Here is a 21,092-nt window from a genome sequence, read left to right as displayed (position 1 = left end):
AGTCAACAGACTCATCAAGACTAAGGTCACAAGAACCAAAAAATTCCTCGTAACGTTGGTTAAGAGAGCCTCAAGGTTCCACGTAACCAGTGTAGCAAGAACCTGTAGGTTTCACGCGCCGGGGATCAAAATATCTCGTAACTACGAGAGCCCGAAGGCTCAAAGTAACTGCCGGTCCGGAGAACCAGGGGGCTCAACGAAACCGGGGTTGCACAATCCCAAGGATCAATGCATCGGAAACCAGAGTTTCCCCTGCTACGAGAGCCTAAAGGTTCCGCGTAGCGGGAGCAAGAAGGCTCAGCAGAACCTGGGTTGCGAGATCGCAAGGGAGCTGCCCAACGCAAGACCAAAACCTCGTCACGAGAAACCTGTGCTTCAGCGTGACAGCTATCTAAACATAACCAACTTTGCGAGGGCCCAAAAGCCTAACGAAACTAGAACCTGGGGGTTCTGTGCTGCGAGAACCTGAAGGTTCAACATGGCGAGGAACCAAAGGTCCTCCAGTGTCACGAGAGGCCGAAGGCTCAGCATGACGGGAACCCGAAGGTCCTGGTTAAAAGAGCTTACATACTCTCGGCAACGGGAGTCCGAAGCGCCCCGACCAACGCAGACCTAAAGCATGTTGGTCAAAGAGATCCAGAAGGGGTCAATGTGACCAGAAACCGGAGGTTTAAAAAGGCGTCTCCTGACAGCTCTAGGAGGAGAATGCCGAGGATGGAGAGGGGTGACAAAAGTCTCCAATCGAAGGTTCCTCCCGAGGGGGAGTCTGCGTCAGCTGAAAAGCTGTCTCCCCCCGGGGTGGAGACTTCTTCACCCGAGGATGAACCAAGCTCAAGAACGACTTCTGCCTCCGCCTTTGGAGGAGAAGCGTGAGAGTCTCTGAGCCGCCGTTGCCTGTTGGCAGCTCTCTCTCGCAAATGAGAGCTGTGTTCCCCCGCAGGGAGACACTGGGAGAGTGAGCTGCCACCACCCCTGGTGGATCAGCAACACCTTCAAAGTCACACCTTCAAAGTCAGATACTGGAGACCAGAAGTCAGACTGACGGGCTTCAGCACCTGCATCCACAGAAGGAGAAACCTCTGCAGAGGATGGAGACGAAAGTATACTCTCCGCTCTCCCCTGAAGTAGGTCAAAGAAAACCTCCTTCAAGGGGAGGCTACCAACGCCCAGTGATGGCCAAAACGAAAGTAAATCTGACATAGCGCAGGCGCCCCAAGTAGAAAGAGGTTGGAGACAACTCCCTAGGTAAGTCAACACCGAAAGGTTGACCTGGAGTAACAGGGACTGAGCTGCTACTCGGCGGTTCTTCAGAAAGAACCAGCGGAGGAGCAGCTTCAGGAAAAGATTGGGGGATAGAAGTAGAAGACCGGAGTTTCTTCGACTTCGAGGAAGACCCTGAAGGCAAAGAATCCCGCTTGGACTTCTTCTACCATCGCCCAAACCTCTCCAACTGGGAGGCAGACCACTCCCCACAACCTACACAGGTGTCATCCGTTGAACACCGGCGGCTCTGACAGGTTGGGCACAGCAGGTGGGGGTCCGTCTCGAGAGCGGACAAGAAGGTACAGCAAGCGCGGCCTCCGGAACCTGGACAAGTACGCATGGGACACGTCACTCTCTCACACAATCTGAAAAGAAAGAAAAAGCAATTATCGAAGCCAGTAAATCGGGAGAGCGTGGGCAGTATGTCCATCTCTACCATGCCAAGAAAGCAAAGTGGTTACTCAACCTAGGTGTGTGAGTGAGCTGAGTAGCTGAGGTACCCCACTCCCACCCGCTAACTAGCGGCTGCGATAGTTATCCCTCACTAAAAATTATCATGGCTAGTTCAGCTTCGCTGAAAACAATATATCCAATATAAATAGTGGAAGGTTTGTATTTGTGCTGGAACTAACAAATCAGAAAGAGAGCAGGTGCTCCCTAGGGGGAGGGGTAGGAATGAATTGTTAGGGGAAACGGTAACGTCCTTCGGCCTACAAGACTGACCTGGAGTTAACAGGGCTGCACTGCTACTCAGCCATCAGCCATCCCCAGCGAGGACAGGTGGAGGAGCAGACTCGGGAAGAGATCAGGGAGTCAAAGAAGAAATTCGAGATTCCTTTAACTTCGGGGAAGACCCCAAAGGAGAAGAATCTTGCTTAGCCGCCTTCTTTTTCCTGAGCCCAAACCTCTCCCACTGGCAGGCCGACCACTTCCGAAAATAATTACAGGTGTTGTCCCGATCACAGCAATGGTCCCGTCAAGCTGGACACAGCCAATGGGGGTCCATATGAAAGGTGGATATGAAGGTACCGCAGGAGCTGCCTTCGGGACCAGGATAGGTACGTATGGAACAAGGTACATGCACACTCGGAAAAGAAATAACACAAAACTATTATTCAAATGGCTAGTCTTGGCGGGAGAGAGCGGCAACGTTCGTCCTCTACCGAGCCAGAGGGCAAAGTGGGTAGTCAGCCCAGGTGTATGAGTGGGGGGTAGCCGGTTATCCCCCACCCATCACCCTAACTAGCGGTTGGGGTGGTGTTATCCCTTGCTAAAATTCTCATGGCTCGTCTTTCAGCTTCGCCAGAAGTGATATCCCCCATAAATAGCAGAGGGTTGTATTTAGTGATGGAACAAACAAAAATAATGCCCACTACTGTACATCAAATTCAAATATGTTTCAAGCAAACATTTAAACAAACACTTTGAGTAATAAAGAAATATCCTTACCTCTTGAATTTCCCTCATCCACCGATCCAGACCTTCGAAAGACCATTTATTTGTTATGTCATAGACAAGCAAGATGCCTTGTGCACCTCTAGAGTATGACCTGATTATAGTGCAAAACCGACCCTGGCCTGAAGTATCCCACAGCTGCAGCTTAACACGCTTCCCATCGAGTAGTATGGTTGTGGTTTTGTGGCCTGAAAATAATTTGTCTTAATATTTCAAATCATAACATTATAATCACAAATTTTAAGTAATTTGTATTTTTCCTAACAGTACTTACCTCGAACTACTTTCTTAGGAGTATCTGGGATCTCCTCCCTAACCGACCAAGAATTTTACGTAGTTCCCCCTCTCTCCGTTACCTTGTCGGGGCGCTCCGGGGCGGATGGATATTCGCCCCGAGGCGACCCGGGGTCAGCGCGCGAGGGTGCGCTGCTAGGTCTTGAGTCGTCAGTAAGCGTATGTTTAAGTACTACTCGAAACCTGTAAGATACTCGGGGAAGGATGGGTGGGCAATAACCCGAAAGTAGTTCGAGGTAAGTACCGTTAGGAAAAATACAAATTACTTAAAATTTGTGATTTGTTCCAACACGGAGTACTTACCTCGAACTACTTTCTTAGGAGACTTATACTTTAGGAGGGGGGAGTGGCTTACAGGCCGGAATATCCCATTAACATACTGGGGCACGGGACCTAGATAGGAGGCTAGGTCTAGACGACCCAGTGGAAAGGTAGGAGAGTCGGGGAAAGCACACAAAGTCTACCTTAAGGGGACCGTCCCCCATGGGGTATTGACATAACTTTCAGAAATCGAAAATAGTTTTATTGCTTCTATGTATGCGTAAACATGTCGTACATACTCCCTAGAAGTTTCAGACAATTATTTTTTACAAATAACGAAGATATAGAGGTTTTTAAATGATGACGTCATCCTTACTGTGTCGTCTGCATGACTTAGTTTGACAAAATCGTCTTTGTGTGTAATTTTGCATATATATAGCGATTTTTCACTTATATTTTGATCTATTATACGTCTGGCAGAAATGGAAGGCATTGGTAGAGTGTAGATGAACGAAGTCTACTCCTACAATAACAGAAGCCAAAGATGTATAGAAGTTATAATGTATGCGTATGTTTACTTGAAGTTCGTATGTACATTGTGTTTCCACAACGCCTTCGGGAACATTATAGCAAGGCCAATGTTACCTAAGGTTGTAGAAAGAACAAATAGTCAATAATTTTTCCAAACAATGAAAATAGCGGTCTTTAAATGATGACGTCATCCATATGGCGTCGTCTGTAGGACTGAGTTTGACAGGTGCGCAGTTCTCTCTCTCTCTCTCTCTCTCTCTCGCTCTCGCTCTCGCTCTCGCTCTCGCTCTCGCTCTCTCTCTCTCTCTCTCTCTCTCTCTCTCTCTCTCGAATTATTTAAAACTCCTATTTATACAAATACTATAATAACAAAGTTCAACTCTCTCTCTCTCTCTCTCTCTCCTCTCTCTCTCTCTCTCGTTTCGAAATCTCGTACCTCTGGCAGAAATGAGAGGCATTGGTAGAGGGTAGGTGAATGAAAACTACCAGCTACGAAATATCACAGTTTCCAAAGACATATAGAAATTATAATGCATGTGTTTATTTACTTGAAGTTTGTATGTTGATTGTGATTTCACAACGTCCTCTGGAATTTTATAGCAATGCCAATGTTACATAAGGTGATAGAAAGAACAAAAAGTAAGTGGAGAACAAGAAAACAGAAGCCAAAGATGCCAAAGATGTATAGAAGTTATAATGTATGCGTTTGATTACTTGAAGTTCGTATGTACATTGTGTTTCCACAACGCCCTCGGGAACATTATAGCAAGGCCAATGTTACCTAAGGTTGTAGAAAGCACAAATAGTCAATAATTTTTCCAAACAATGAAAATAGCGGTCTTTAAATAATGACGTCATCCTTATGGCGTCGTCTGTAGGACTGAGTTTGACAGATGCGTAGTTCTCTCTCTCTCTCTCTCTCCTTCTCTCTCTCTCTCTCTCTCTCTCTCTCTCTCTCTCGAATTATATACCACTGCCATTTATACAAATACTTTTATATCTCTCTCTCTCTCTCTCTCTCTCTCTCTCTCTCTCTCTCTCTCCAATTATTAAAAACTCCCATTTATACAAATACTATAATAACAATGTTCAACTCTCTCTCTCTCTCTCTCTCTCTCTCTCTCTCTCTCTCTCTCTCTCTCTCTCTCTCTCTCAATTTGAACTGTCATCTATATCAGCCAAAGGCTCTCTCTCTCTCTCTCTCTCTCTCTCTCTCTCCTCTCTCTCTCTCTCTCTCTCTCTCTCTCTCTCTCTCATGTTTCGAAATCTCGTACCTCTGGCAGATATGAAAGGCATTGGTAGAGGGTAGGTGAATGAAAACTACCAGCTACGAAAAAATCACAAAGTTTCCAAAGGCATATAGAAATTATAATGCATGTGTTTATTTACTTGAAGTTCGTATGTTGATTGTGCTTTCACAATGTCCTCTGGAATTTTATAGCAATGCCAATGTTACATAAGGTGATAGAAAGAACAAAAAGTAAGTGGAGAACAAGAAAAAAGAACCAAGAAAGAGGGAAACCTGGATAAGAGTACAAAGCTGAAACCTGCTAACTAAAACACTGGCAACAATTACAGATCGCAGGCAACTCATAACAGGAATAGTAAACTGAGGGTTCAAATACCTCCTTTAGGGTGCATTTATGTAGGAATGAACAATAAAAGTTATCATAATAATATTATCTTGATTTCTTTTAGAAAAGAAGCAAAAGCTTGCTGCAAATCTTTGGGAGCTCATAACTCAAAAACATACTTATTCCCACTTAGGTACATTTTTCTCACTTATTTGTTGTTCGATATTAGAGAAAAAGATATCGTTGAAAAGAAGAATAAAAATCGCACAATTCTGTCAGACAAAATTTTGATTTTCGTTTTACATTTTTTTTCACGATTATTTTCCGTCTAGACGAGGAAAAAAAAAATTCATTGAAAAAAAGAGAAAGGAAAATCAAAATTCTGTCTGACAGAATTGTTCGGTTGTTAGAGTAGTTTTTGTGGTATAAGTTTCAATACAATTGGTATTATACTAGTGGGGAAAAATGTACCTAAATATTTTTTTTAAATCATGATTTTTGCTCATAAATCCAAAAGTTTTTGATCAAATGACTTGAAATTTTTATATGATGAAGGTATTATATATGTCTAAAACATATATAGAAATTGTGTAATTTGGATCATTAGGAAAAAAATGGCGGACATGGCGGACGGTCCCCTTAAGTACAACTCACCTTTATGTATAATCCGGACATGGGTTTCCACAGCATCCATCTCTCACATGGTAGGAGGAAAGGAAAGGGGGGAGTAAGGAGGAAACTTGTGTCGCTTGCGATTATTTCCTACGGGCTACCCGGGGCCTTAAACCTTTAAACTTGTTGCATGGCGGAAATTACTGGTCCAATGGAGAAGGTGTCCAGGGATTTCCTCGTACAGTCTTTTAGGTAGTGGGCCGTAAAAGTGGATTGTCTGGCCCAAGTACCTGCTCACATGATTTGGTCCACTGCCATGTTGGTATCAAAAGCTAAGGAAGTGCTAAGGCCCCTAATATCATGGGGTCGCGGGGTCCCAGTAACCGCGGATCCATCAGTGTCGTAAGCCCTCTTGATGACTTGCCGAAGGTAGAAAGAGATCGTGTTCTTAGATACTGCCCTCTTGACTGGGCCTGAAGAGACAAACAAACTTTTGATGGCTGGTCTGAGTTTGGCTGTCCTACTGAGGTATTTTCTGACTGTTCTCACTGGGCACAAAAGCAAGTCTTCCGGGTTGTCAGAGTGAGGGATTGCTGGAATTGAGAACTCTTCGAACCTAGGATCCGCAACTGCTGGGTTCTGGGTCTTGGCCACGAACTCGGGTAGGAATTTAAAGGACAGTTCCTTCCACCCTTTCGAGTGCGAGACCTCGAAGGACAAGCCGTGGAGCTCCCTCACCCGCTTGGCTGAGGCTAGAGCTAGTAAGAACACTGCCTTGAGGGTGAGGTCTTTTTCTAGAATGTCCTTATGGGGTTCAAAGGGAGGCCTCGAAAGAGCCTTGAGAACCTTGACCACGTCCCACTGCCGAACCCTAGAGGCGCGTGCAGAACAAGACTGCTCGAAACTCCTGATGAGTATGGAGAAGTGGCGAGATGCCCCCAGGTTGATGCCTCTGAGTTGAAAAACTTGCCCCAGTGCCGCACAGACTCCTTTGATGGCTGGAATGGAGACTCCCAGGTCGTCCCTCAAGTGAACCAGGAAGTCTGCAATTCTATGGACTGATGCGTCTAAGGGTCTCAGGTTCTGTGTGGCACACCACTTCACGAATATGGCCCACTTGGCTTGGTACACTACGCACGAGGACTTTCGGAGATACCCCGACATTCTGGAAGCTGTCGTCTCCGAGAACCCTTCTTTCCTTAGCAGGTGCTTGATAACCTCCACGCGTGTAGCCTCAGGCACTGGGGGTTTTCGTGCATGCTTCGGAAGTGTGGTTGACGTAACAGATCTTCTCTTACTGGAAGGGGCCATGGAGGGAGTGTGGCCAGGTCCTGCAGATCCGCGAACCACTCCCTCTCTGGCCACCAGGGCGCTACCAAAGTCATCTTTGTAGCCCTTGACTGCCTGAGTCTGTTGAGTACCTGCCTGATGATCCCGAAGGGAAGGAAAGCGTACACGTCGAGACTGTCCCACGAGTGCTGGAAGGCGTCCTCGAACGCTGCTGTCGGGTCTGGCACCGGAGATCAGAAGATGGGTAACTGAGCATTGAGCCTCGTGGCGAACAGGTTTATTACCGGTGAGCCCCACAACTGGAGAACCTGTGCCACTTGCGGATGTAGAGACCATTCCGACCCTACTACTTGCCCTGTCCTGCTGAGGCCGTCGGCCAGTAAGTTTCTCTTTCCCGGAATGAACCTGGATGTAAGAAGGATGTGGTTCTTTTCGGCCCATTCCAGGATTTGAGCTGTGAGGACGCACAGTTCCCTTGATCTCAGGGCTCCCTGCTTCTTTATGTATGCCACTACTGTGGCGTTGTCGCACACGAAGGCTACCGAGTTTCCTCGAAGTAGATGGGCGAACGTCGCAAGGGCCTTTTGCACTGCCATGAGCTCGAGCAGGTTTATAAGCAGGGTCTTTTCCTCTAGGGACCACTTTCCCTCGAGTAGATGGGTTACCCACCCCTCCTTTGATGCGTCCGTAAAGAGCAGCATCTCCGGAGGAGCGGACGCGAACGGTATCCCTTTTAGTGTGTTCTCCCTGTCGGACCACCAGAGGAGCATGTTCCTGGACGCCGGGGTCATCCTGACTACGTTCTGCGGGGAGTCCCCCGGAGACCAGAGGTCCTTCAGATTCCACTGGACTGGCCTCAGCTTGAGCCTCCCTTGAGGGACCAACTTCTCCAACGAGACCAGGTGTCCCACGAGTCTCTGCCAATCCTTGGCTCTCATTGAAGTGTCTGCTAGAAATAAGCAAATAACTTGGTCCAGGTTATTCAGCCTCTCCTGGGAGGGAAATGCCTTCGCCAGCTGGGAGTCCAGGACCATCCCTAGGTACACCATCCTGGTGGTGAGGACTAACTGGGACTTTTCCAAGTTGATGGTGATCCCTAGATCCCTGCAGAACTATACAAGTTTCACCCCCTGCTCCTTTAAGTCTGCCTCTGAGGCTGAAAGCAGCAACCAGTTGTCGAGCTATCTGATCAGCCTGATGCCCAGTTTGTGCCCAGACTGATACCAGAGTGAACACCTGGGGTGCCGTTGACAGGCCGAAGCAGAGGGTCTTGAACTGAAAGGATTGGGATCCCCACTTCACTCTGAGGAACTTCCTGCTAGAGGGGTGTACGGGGATTTGAAAATAGGCATCCTTGAGATCTAGACATATCATGAAATCCCCTTCTCTCAAGGCTGCCAGCACCGACTTCGGCGTGTCCATCTTGAAGGAGGTCTTCTTGACAAACTTGTTCAGGGCAGAGAGGTCGATGACTGGTCTCCAGCCTCCCGTAGCTTTCTCTACCAGGAAGAGCCTGCTGTAGAATCCTGGGGATGATTTTTGGACGGGTTGTAGAGGTCCCTTGCTCAACATGGTTTACACCTCCTCCTGCAGGGTTGCTCTCTTCTCGGGATCTTTGGGTGCCAGCCACTCTGCCCGATGTTCGGGAATCAGAGGAGGCAGTTCTGACAGGAAGGGAATCCTGTATCCCTCCTTGAGGACTGTCACGGACCAGTGGTCTGCCCCGTTGTCTCGCCATGCTTGCCAATAATGTTTGAGGCATCCCCCCACTTGAGACGTGGGAAGGTGTGGGGGACGTCTCTCCCTATCTCCTTCTGGGGAGACTGTTTGAACGGCCTCTCCTTGAGCCAGAATATTTTTGCCTAAAGGAGACCTGGGTTGGAGCACTGCCCCTGCGGGAGGGCCGTGGGGATTGGTGCCAGGAAGGGGAGGAGGCCTCCTGTCTAGCCAGAGGTGTAGGCGGGTAGGCCCCGTCCACTGATGTTCTTGTGTGGGAAGGACATCTTGTCGTCGACTGCCTGGGCTCCGATGGATTTTTCAATTTTCCCACTCTCTCCAAAGTCTCAGCCACTGCCTGAAGGGGGAACACAGTCTTGCCCCACACCGATGCATTCCTCAAGAACTTTGCTTCCCGCTCAGGGAGCCTACGGGGTAGCCTGTTAAGTACTGTCCCTCCTCCTCAGGACTCAGTTTGCTGTCTGGATCAGAGACTGGAACGTGAGGAACTTCATTGCCTTCCCCCCCCCCCCCCCCCAACAGATAAGTTCTTGCAGTAGGGCCTGGTTATCTGGTACCGAAAGGTTGTGTGCTAGTTGGAACCCTGCTAGGGTGCACGCCCACCAGTCCAACCATGAGGTCATGTTGACAATGTCTTGGGAGGTGTCCTCCATCATGGCGACCTCCGCTTGCGAGAAGACTACTGGGGCAGTAAGGCTCCTTTCATCAGTGTTCCCCTGGTTCAAGGTTGCGACGGCTTCTTCCAGAGCGGGGGCCCTGAGTGACGACCGTCTGGTACATAGAATTTCTTCTGGGTCCTTAGTCCAGGCAGGAGCTTGAAGGACTCTTGGGCTCTTAGGGAGTTCTTAGGCCCCGCAACGAACTGATCGACGTGTTTCATGCCCAGGGCAACGTCGGGCGCTAGGGGTAGGGTCAAGGATGGTTTCTGCTTCACAGGATTGTCTACCATCCTGCCCAAACCCGAAAGCCAAGCCTGCTCCGATGAAGGTTGTGGTTCGTCCAGCCTGTGATGGTGCCGTATTAGGGCCAGGACCTTCCTGTATAAGGACACCTTGTCCGGGGAACATTCGCCGGTGTCTAACAATTCTTCTACCACCTGAACCTCCGTGTCGGTAGCATCTTCCAACACGGAGGGACCCGTGGGAGTGGAGGTATCCCTCCTTTCTTGCCGGGTTGATGGAGCAGCTGTCTCCGTCACGGCTGGAGCCGCCGGGGCCGGGGTGGGGGTAGCCGTCATGGGTCTACCCCCTCCCAGGGAAACCCGTGGAGAACTACTTGTCAGTAGTGGCAGCGGCAGTTTCCGTGACTCGGACGGAGCCGGCGCGACAACGGGAGTGGGAGCCGAGCTGCTGGGTCTCATCTGCGGTTGCCCCCGCAGGACGGATGGAGCCGGTGACTTACCGGGTAAGGACAAGGGAAAGTGTGCCAACGGCTGCACCCGACGGGCGGGCGGAGCCGAAGAGACACTATGCAAAGGTCGCGGAAGCGGCCACCGAGGCAGGCACTGGAGCGGCAGCCACCCTGCTCGACCTGCAAGGGGGAAAAGCCACTTTGATAAACTTCCTCCTGGAAGAACTCTTCTTCTTGCTCCTTCTCTTTGTGGTCTTCGCCTTCTTCATCGCAGGTGCCAAACAAGTGGTCCATAACCATTTCCTTGCTTTCCTGGGGAGTGGTACCAGGATCTGATGGTGTGCATACTAGCAAGAACGTGCCAAAAAGCATGTACCAACTCCTTATGCTCGTCTTCAGAGTGGAATTGTGGACTCGCTGCTCTAGGGAGGTAGTCATCCTCAGAGTCCAGGAGCTCATCTACCTCTAAGCTCTCCCCGAGAAGAGCCTGGGTTGGTGAAAATGGTCAACAGAGGTGGCTTCTTGGGAAGGTCCTGCCTCAGGGGGATCACCAATCTATCTCAGGCCAGAGGGTCTACCTCCATATCTATTTCTTGGGAATCGTCTTTGAATCCTTAGGCTACCTACGAAGAGGCAAGTGCTCTTCCAGGACGGAAGTTCTGGGGGGAGCTTGCGTGAGCCTCGGAGATGTTAGATTGCTCATCTCTGGATGGTCTGGAGACGGGACGAAGTTCCGGAGTTGAAATAGTTCTAGGGGTTCTGGACTAAAAGGTCGAAAGATCTCCCGAGACAAGTCAATATCTCTACTCAACCGAAGTTGAGGCCAATCTGCGCATAGTCAGAAGGGTCTGCAGAGGTGGACAAGAAGGATACTAACCACTCTAGCGGGATCAAAGGATAGTCAATCAGATCTGAAGCTGCTGGGGATTAGGAGGGGCTAGGAGGCCCGAGCTGGTTAAGGACTTCTGCAGGGCAAAAACTTAGGTGTCATACCACGAAAGAAGTTAACCGACAGACAGCAGGTCTGGGCTGTCCTTCGGGGGACTCTTAGCAGGACAATGTTTCGGAGTTTGGAAAGATTGAGGAGATAATCGTCGAGGCATAAGTATTCAATAGGACACAAGACAGGACGACATCATGGAGGGAACTGTCCTTTATTTCAAAGCGCATGCACGGACTACAACAAGTACAGTGCGCCATATGTACCCTATACAACATCTCCCCTTTAAGATTGTTTGATAATTATTTAAAGTTAACAATCCATTTTCCCCTTAAGAAACATGACAAATTCGGAGATAATTTGTATTTTTCCTAACCATACAAACCTTAGCTATTTACATTGGGTTTACCTTTTAGCGTAGCTGAAATGACGAGCCATTAGAATTTAACGAGGGTGTATTACCCCCGCGCTAGTTAGCAGGGGGGTAGGGGAGTGGTAGCTAGCTACCCCTCCCCCCCTCACACACCGGTGAACTGCTTCACTTTAACTTAGAGGTAGGACTTGTCTTGGGGGACAGGGCTGGCAGGCAAATATATGTAAATAGCTAAGGTTTGTATGGTTAGGAAAAATACAAATTATCTCCGAATTTGTCATTTGTTCCGTAACCGAAATACAAACCACGCTATTTACATTGGGTGACTTACCCCTTAGGAAGGGTGGAAAGTCCCCAGCCATATTGGCTTTGGCTTTACCCGGGAACTCAGAATCCGAGTGAGTCGCACTCGAGAAAATGAATCCCTGCACCTCACAAGTTCCTTGCTCCGCAAGGAATCGTGTGGCCTACATAAGCTTGTGTGTGAAGGAAGAAGTGTGACCCGTCCTAGGCAGTTGACCCGGAGTTCCAGAAGGAACTCTGGGTTAGGACGTTCCCAATACCACCTCGTCAGGGTATGGGGGACGCGACAGTATTGACTCAATACTCGGAACACAAGGAAGCATGGTTTCCCTGCAGAGGTTTGAGGTCAGCTATGCAGAGACCTGGATGCTGCTTCCCAGTAGAGGGGATGATGAAGAAAGAAGAAAGGGCCAGACATACTTCTTTCGTTCATGCACACTAAAACCTGATAACAATACCCTCAACCTTCTGCTACCTATCCAAAAAGGAGCCTGAGGTTAGACCAGCTGTTGTGTAGCCACCACAGAGCGATAGAAACGTATCGATACTCCTGTGGGTCACGTCCTGCGAGAAGCGGGCTGCGAAGGTCATTAGACGTTTCCAGACTCCAGCTTGTAGCACCTGCGTCACAGAGTAGTATTACTCGAAGGCGAGGGACGTAGCGATGTATCCGACATCGTGCTATAGGGCGACGTGACGGGGGAGGGTCTGGATTCAGGTCGAGATGAATGTCCTTGAGTCCGAGCTGAAGAGATATACTGGCGACTCTCCCCCGTGTCCTTCTTGTGCTCCCAACCCGGCTGCACGTGAGGACAAACTGCAGCTGTTCCCAAAGATAAGCCCTCGATTCCTTTACTGGCAAGAAGGAGAAGGTTTTGGGTCATCTGATACAGAATGGTGACTCGAAATCTTGAAGGAATTGGACCGAAGGGCCGGAACCCCAAGATTCTGAGTCTAGCCAACAACTCAGGAGCGAACCTGAATGTTGCCTTCCCCCATTCCTTAGAAAGGGCGGAGTCATACGAGACCAAGAAGATTGCCTACACACTGGCCGCGGCCAGAGTGAGCAGGAGCCCCTAGACGGAATACGATCAGAGGCCTGACGTAATGGGTCTTGAGAAGATCTCTCAAGGGACTAAAAAGTCCGAACCATGCTCCATGTTGGAGGTCTCACTCCGACTGCGGGCAGGGACGTTCGCAGCTTCACATGAGCGAGGAAAGGTCCAGCGGGAAGGAAAAAGTTTATTCCTTTCTGCCTGCAGGCCAGGGAAAGGCTGAGCAACAGGCTTCACTGCCGAGAGCGGAAAGGAGTTTCCTCCCGCCGAAAAGCAATACAGTAAGTTCGTTATTGCTGGAGAAGAGGCCTCAAGGGAAGAGGTATATCTCCCACGACACCAACCACAGAAGACTCTCCACTTCGCCTGGTAGACCCCTGCGGATGACTATCGCAGATGACGCGACCTCCGCCCCGCGACTGTAGCGGGTTGTCTCTTCTTGAGGAGGAGGCGTAGTGTCTCCAGGCGTGAAGCCGAAGCGATGCCCCGGCTCGTGAAAGATGTTGCAGTGTGGTTGTTTGAGTAGCCTGTGCCGTGGGAGAAGCTCTCCCTGGAGTTCCGTCAGGGGAAGCAGAGGGTCCGGAAACCGTTCTGCGTATAGTCCCAGTGGAGCTCTCAGGGCCATTGAAAGGTTTACAGACAACCTGGTCTTGTTGAGACCCATTCTCAACAGACAACAAAGGAGGGAAGACGCAGGCATCGATGTTGTCCCACCATCACCGGAATGCACCTTGCCAAAGAGTCTTGGGGTCTGAGGCTGGGGGGAAGAACAGCGGAAGCTTGAAGTTCCAAGCTGTCACGATCAGGTCCCCCAGGCCAGGACTTGCTGGTTACTAAAGGCCAAAGACCCCCAGGTACACTCTATCTACGAGGCTCTGCTCAGATAGTCAGAGAACATTCCTCTGCCTGGAATGAGCGAGCCGATAGTTGTATTGAGAGGATCTCAAATCATCTCAGTATCTCTACTGCAAGATGCGAAGGTATGAAAATGCGTCCCTTGCTGGTTGGAATACGCCAGTACCATGAAGTCGTCGCGCACGCAGCGACTTGGCAGGAGCTGTAGGATCTGTAGAGGGGCCAGGCTACAGCCCCTAAGCCTGCCTGAATGATGGAGAGGTATCCTTCAGGTCCTGACCATAGGCCTGAACCGGAACATACCCCCCCCCCCCTTTCTTTGACGAGTCCGAGAACAGCATAAAAAATGTGGGGAATGGACGAGAATATCCACTCCCATCAAGTGGTTCCATAGGTCAATACCCATTGCAGGTCTAATCGTTCCGGTGGTCCCATAGGGGCCAGAAAGTCCGGTTAATCGTTGCTTTGAAAACACCGGAACTTGGGCCGCCCCACAGGGAACTTATCCTGAGGCGACCGTTCGGGACTTTAGACGGGTCAATGAGGAAAAGAGACCTAGGAAACGTTCCAAGGTAGGGCTGAAAGCTCTGCTTGACTGAGAACAGGTACTGCGACTCTCCTCAGCCTTGCCACAGTCAACTAAAGGGAAGGCTCGGAGGGGGAGGCAACAGCATCTGGCGTCCCCAGGCGGTCACCCATCCAAGTACCGACCAGACCCGACGTTGCTTAACCTCGCTGGACGCACAAGAAGCGGGGTTTCCAACGTGGTAAGGCCGTCGACTCAATATCATGGCTAGAGACTCCAGATGTTGAGGCAGAAGTAGAGAAGGCTCCTAGCAAATTACCATGATCCCTCACTCATGGTAAGGATCCGGAAGCTTGTCCCGGCGTTGAAGAAGGTCGAACCCGAACCTACCGGAGTTGACCAGACCTCCAAAAGGTGAAGGAGGCGAAAGCCTGCTCCTAAGCGGCCATGAGGAAAGCAGGGAGAGTTCTCAGGGGAAAAACCTGCGATGCCACGGCGGGATCGCCACACCGCATCTTAAGCAGGAACACCTGTAGTCTAGGCTGAATTCCAAGAGATTCCTGGAAGATGGATGGAATGGAAACTGAAAGTACCCGTCCTTCCGATCCAGGGCCTAAGGAGTCCTGCCGCCTCGTTACCAGTCTGATCGATTCTGCTGTTTCACGCTGGACGAAGTTTGTTCGACAAACTTGATCAGAGCTGAGAGGTCGACTACGGAATTCCCGTCTCAGATGCTTTACTACGAGAAAGGATCGACTGAAGAAGCCGGGGGGTGAAGCCGTCGACGATCCTATGGAGCAGTGGTTCTCAAACTTTTTCATGAGCGACCCTATTTGAAACATTTCATTCCTTCGCGACCCAATTAAGCAACTGAAATACACCGAAACACTGAAAGCATGATAATGTTCCTGTGTCCCTGCGACCCATCAAAATTGATCTCGCGACCCAACTTTGGGTCGCGACCCATAGTTTGAGAACCACTGCTATGGAGGACCTACTCCTAAGGCATTGATCATTCTGCCCAAACGGGCAAAACTCTTGCCGACCCCATGGCATAGAGGTTCAGTGACACTGAATTCGCTGACAGAGACGGCAGGCGCGATATCCTTGGCCGATCACGGAGATCGTGCAGGAATCGGCATCGGGAAGCTGTTATCCGGATGAGTAACCTTAGGCATCCTCCCAGCGTGAGACCTGCAAGGGGGGGTTGCCAATCCTAGAGTTCGTGAACTCTGCCGCTCCCTCTAGGATTATGCCCCCCAAGGAGAGCCTCCCGTGCTACCTGTTCCTGACAGGAGGGGACTGCTATTGGACACCTTGTCTTAGTTGCCGTAGCCGGTCCGATAATTTAGGCCGAAGAGGCTGAAAGAAAGAGGCGCTGGAGGCCTGCAGGGTCTGGAAGAAAGCGCCTTGGAGGAGTGAAAACGGAAGTCGACTTCCTCCGCACAACCGCTGTCTATGTCTCTGTCCTTGGGCACAAACAAGCTCTTCCCAAGGATGGAAGGGTGTCTGAGTTTGTCGTCATCCACGGATGAGACACCCAAGAGGAAGCCCTCGGTCATTGCGTCCAGATGGTCCAACATCGAGCTTGCCCGCAAGTTCGAAACTTGGCGACGAAACGCCAAGGTGCTTGAGCCCGAGAAGAGGAAAGTACACATGATCTTCCTGGAGCTTCCTTGTACAAAACCTCGGGTCGCAACCGAGGAGGGAAAGGACCTGGTAAGCCCCTTTCACGAGATGGAGAAGAGGAAGGGGTAAACCAGTCACCCCTTGGCCGACGGAGAAATCTCGAACGGTAAGCTCCCTGGCAAAACCCTTCCAGGGAATGACGGGGAAGGGCTAACCCAGGTTCTGGAAAGAAGAATGTTGCTCAGACCTCCCTGAAGATTCTTCCTGCTCTTGCATGAGCCATGCTCTGCGTTTACGGGGTGAGGACCGTGTTCTGGAAATACGCTCCAGAAGACTCGCCAGGCTGGCCATGTTGCGAAACTCCCCCACGGGAATCGCGGTCGCAATCGCCCTGGCGCTCGCGCGATGGTAAATCATTGGTTTGCGCGTGGCCGAACGTGGAAGCGCCCATGCGCGGGCACGCAGGAGCGCAAACGAAAGTGCGCGAAGGAGCGCAGAAGGAGGGCGAGCATGGTAGGAAGGGCGAGAGCTGGTGGTCGGCGAGCGATGACCCGTAGGCGAGCAATGGATACTGCAGGAATCAAGCCGTCGGTCCGCGCGACGGTCCGCCGTCGGTCCGCGCGACGGTCCGCCGTCGGTCCGCGCGACGGGACGCCGTCGGTCCGCGCGACGGGACGCCGTCGGTCCGCGCGACGGGACGCCGTCGGTCCGCGCGACGGGACGCCGTCGGTCCGCGCGACGGGACGCCGTCGGTCCGCGCGACGGGACGCCGTCGGTCCGCGCGACGGGACGCCGTCGGTCCGCGCGACGGGACGCCGTCGGTCCGCGCGACGGGACGCCGTCGGTCCGCGCGACGGGACGCCGTCGGTCCGCGCGACGGGACGCCGTCGGTCCGCGCGACGGAACGCCGTCGGTCCCCGCGCGGGCGAACATTGGAGCGCATGTGCGCGGTCGCACATGAGCGTAGGCGCGCGGTCGCACATGAGCGTAGGCGCGCGGGCACGTGGGCGTGCGGTCGCGCGGGCACGTGGGCGTGCGGTCGCGCGGGCACGTGGGCGTGCGGTCGCGCGGGCACGTGGGCGCGCGGTCGCGCGGGCACGTGGACGCGCGGGCACGTGGACGCGCGGGCACATGGGCGCGTGGACACGCAGGCACGTGGGAGTGCGGGTGAGAGCAGGCGGTCGGGAGACCGATGGCGCGTAGGCGGGCGATGGCGCGTTCTAGCGAGCGATGGCTCGTAGGCGAGTGAAGGCGCGTTGGCAAGCGATGGCGCGTCGGTAAGCGACGGCGCGTTGGCGAGCGGTGGTGCGTTAACAAAACGCTAGCGCGCAGGCAAAGAATCGCGCAGGCGCGTAGGCGATCGCTAACGCGTAAGAGATTAGTGATGGTTAGCGCGCATCGCGCTAACAGAAGGCGCGCAGGTGCATCAGGAAGGTGAGCGCTGAAGCAAGCTGTTAACCAGGCGAGCCTAGACGGTCAGAAAAAACCGTTGGCGCCCATTGGTGCGTGGCAGAAAAGGGCGCGCAGATGTGCGCTGGCGATTGAAGAAAGCTGACGCACAGAAGGACAGAAGTAAAGGCAAGCAGGAGGAAGATCTACGGCATGACTCGGCTACCGGAGATCGTGGTCCACAGCAGGCGAGCGCTAGATCGCTACTGATGGTGTCCAGGGGAACCTACACGCGTGGCAGATCGATGGCGATCGTTGACGCGTAGGAGATCGCTGACGAGCAGGCGAACGTTGACGCGTCTGTGGTCGCTGGGGAGCTGGTGATCGCTGGCGAGCAGAAGGCAACGCGTGGAATCCTGTGCGTAGAAGGAGAGTCCTTGTCCAAGACCTGAACCGAAGTTCTAGATCGCGAGGGCGAACATGGGCGCACAGGGCGCGTAACAGGAACCAACAGGAACAGCAGAGACAATCATCAGGAAAGCGCTGGCGAACAGGAGAGCGCTAGCGATCAGGGAAGCGCTGAAGAGCAGGAGAGCGCCTGTGCGCTAACACTGAGCAGGAGAGAACACTGCAGAAGGGCGCGCAGGGGAACCCTGACACGCAAGGGAAGAACCCCCGTGGGAGGCAACCCTTTGCCCCGAAGGGATCGTTGTCCGTCGGGAGACTGATGTCCGTCGGAAGACCGTTGTCTGTCCGTCGGAAGACCGTTGTCTGTCCGTCGGAAGACTGTTGTCTGTCCGTCGGGAGGCTGATGTCCGTCGGAAGACCGTTGTCCGTCAGGAAGACTGTTGCCCGTCGGAAGACAAGGTCAGACTGCTGTCCATCTGCACCAGGGGCGGAAGATCAAGAAGAAGGAGTTGTAGGCTGCATACGGAGATACAAAAAGGCGCCTCTTAGCACCCTTATAGGGAGATGGGAGGCCCTTACGACGTAGCGGACGGTGAGCCTTACGGCGAAGGCGGCCAACAGCAACAACAGCAGAAGAGTCCTCCGAAGAGGAGTCTCTATGAGTGTACTCTCTCGCGAACGAAAGAGAAACACTTCATAGAAGAGACGGGTCAGCCAGTGACCTAAAAGGAGCAATCCTCCGAAGAGGGGCTCCTGCAGTTGCCCAGCCCCTTGAGCGTAACTGCAGGTGCGACCGCTCAGCACCAAGAGCATAGTCGCACAAAAAAAAAAGGCAAGAGAAGAACCCCCCAAAGGGGAAAAACTCAAGCCTGGACAGGAAAAACTTCCCTCGGAAGGAAAGTTACCCACCCAAGGAGGCGAGCCTCCTGAGTGTTCTAAAATGAACTGGAGAGCTGTCAATCGTCACGGGAGTACTTCCAGGAGAAGGAGACACGCCCCTGACGAAAATCTATAGGGGAGGCAGCAACAGCCGAATCCCCAAGCCTTAACAAGACCGCTCACTCCGTTGTCACATTACAGAAACGAACTAGATCGGTAACTGTGAAAAATAAAACAAAAATCATTAGTAATCATTCATTCCCCCAGGAAGGCTCCGAAGAGGAATCCCGAGCGAAAGGAACACAAGAATTACACAACAGGCACGTGCCCTCACAACCACTTACACTCACGGAAGGAGAGCTGTAACCAACACAGAATTATAACAATTATAATTATGTAACTATGTAATTATGTAATTTAAAAATGAATGAACACTAAAGAAAGAACGAAAACCCCGAAAGGAATCTTTCTACAAAGCTGAAAAAACAACAAATACAATTAGATTCATAAACTAATTGAGACAAAACGTACGGCGTAGCAACCCCCCACACGGGAAGGAAGCTACAAAGGCGTAGTAAAAGTAACGTAGTAAAAGGGTGAACGACCTCAAGAGAGAGAGAGAGAAAGACCGAAGTCAAACTCGATCGCGACCCATGAAAATACACCATGGTGGCCTAACTGCCGAGGGCTCCACGGAGATATCGTACACTACACACACAAGCACAAACTCTTAAAAGGAAACTTACTGATTTCTATACTCAAATATATACATAAACATGTATATATTGAGTAAAAGAAAAGTAAGTGATTAAGTAAAGACAAAACAAACAATGGCTGCCAAGCGAGGACAAAGACAGAGACGTCTGTCCATGTCCAAGCCAAAAGTGAAAGTGAAGCAGTTCACTGGTGTGTGAGGGGGGGAGGGGTAGCTAGCTACCACTCCCCCACCCCCCTGCTAACTAGCGCGGGGGTAATACACCCTCGTTAAATTCTAATGGCTCGCCATTTCAGCTACGCTAAAAGGTAAACCTAATGTAAATAGCGTGGTTTGTATTTCGGTTACGGAACAAATAAGTTTTATGAAGTTACATAATCCATTTCCTCCCTACATGCATTTGTTATAATACAAATAATAGTGTCCCACCAATCAAATATAATACACAATATGGCAAACACAAATAAACTACAAGGCTCAACACTTATCCACAATTAACATATGACAACTGTTGTGAATGTCTCTTGAACATTAAAACACGAACATTATTAGTTAAAAGTGACATTACCATGGCATTATCAATAAGTACACATTCATTTATGTCATTGATATGGTTGAGATGAAAGTAAAATCATTTAATAATAAAGCATATCGGGTTGTCGGGTTGTTTTTATCATTCTTCCCGACATTCTGGGGGTCACTTTGGGGTTTGATATGGCAGGTGTCGGGGGGTTTTAGGGTGGACCTTTGGTAGGGGTAGGGATGGGTGGTTTGGGCGCGGTCGGTCGTGGTTCAGTCTGAACTCGTAGGGTGTCAGGTGGTTCCGCACCCTTCTGCTGTGGCGACTCTCGGGTGGTACCGGTATGAACTAGAGCACTCCAATTGCGTTGAATAACACTTTCGTTCTCCATAGCTACCCGGTAGGATCTAGGGTTGGTCATCTGCTGTTTGATTTCACCGAAACTAGACTGGTCTCTCACAAAGACTTGATCTCCTCGGGTGAGACAGGGGAGCTGCACAACTCTATGATGGCAGTCATGTGCTTTGGTGTACTGATTCTTGTACTCTTTTTATCCTTCCTTGATCCTCTGATGGTCTGGTACCTGCGGTATCAGCTTAGCTGGAGCTGTCGGGACGGTAGTCCTTAGCTGTCAGGACATAAGGAGCTGACCTGGTGACTTGCCATTGTAGAGCGGTGCCGATCTATAGACAAGTAGTCCGAGGTAGGGGTTTTGTTTTTTACTCAGAATCGCTTTCGCTGTTCTGACGGCTCTCTCTGCTTCTCCGTTGGCTTTTGGATACCGCGGTGATGAGGTGATGTGTGTAAACCCCCAGTCTTTGCTGAACTCCTGGAACTCTCTTGATGCGTACTGAGGTCCAATGTCGGATATTACACCCTTGGGAGCTCCATGAGTGGCGAAGACTTCACAAAGCTTCCGGATGACAGCTTGAATGGTGGTAGATTCTAGTTCTTTGAACTCGAGCAATCTAGAACCGTAGTTTACAATCAACACATACTGCTTCGACTTGTACTCGAACAGGTCAGTTCCCACTTTCCCAGATTTCGTTGGGGGGTGAGAGGGCCAGGAGTGGCTTGGTTGGTTGGTCACAATGCAGAATGCAGGTTGAACAGCTTCTGCACATTTCTTCTAC

The 21,092-nt window shown here is 51.0% G+C and overlaps 1 protein-coding gene and 1 pseudogene across 1 annotated transcript in view; both read right to left on the bottom strand.

Annotated features, from left to right (window-relative positions):
• Nucleotides 1-21,092, bottom strand: part of Rab40 (RAS oncogene family member Rab40) — a 105,681-nt gene that overhangs the window by 69,199 nt on the left and 15,390 nt on the right. The window contains exon 2 of the mRNA XM_068358183.1: nucleotides 2,713-2,906. Coding sequence (XP_068214284.1) covers nucleotides 2,713-2,906 — 194 coding nt within the window. The remainder of the gene's footprint in view (nucleotides 1-2,712; nucleotides 2,907-21,092) is intronic.
• On the bottom strand, nucleotides 14,556-14,674 carry LOC137630204 (5S ribosomal RNA; annotated as a pseudogene).

This window comes from Palaemon carinicauda, chromosome 2 (assembly GCF_036898095.1).
Source record: "Palaemon carinicauda isolate YSFRI2023 chromosome 2, ASM3689809v2, whole genome shotgun sequence".
NCBI classification, from domain to species: Eukaryota; Metazoa; Arthropoda; class Malacostraca; order Decapoda; family Palaemonidae; genus Palaemon; species Palaemon carinicauda.
This window is presented reverse-complemented; position numbering and strand designations above follow the sequence as displayed.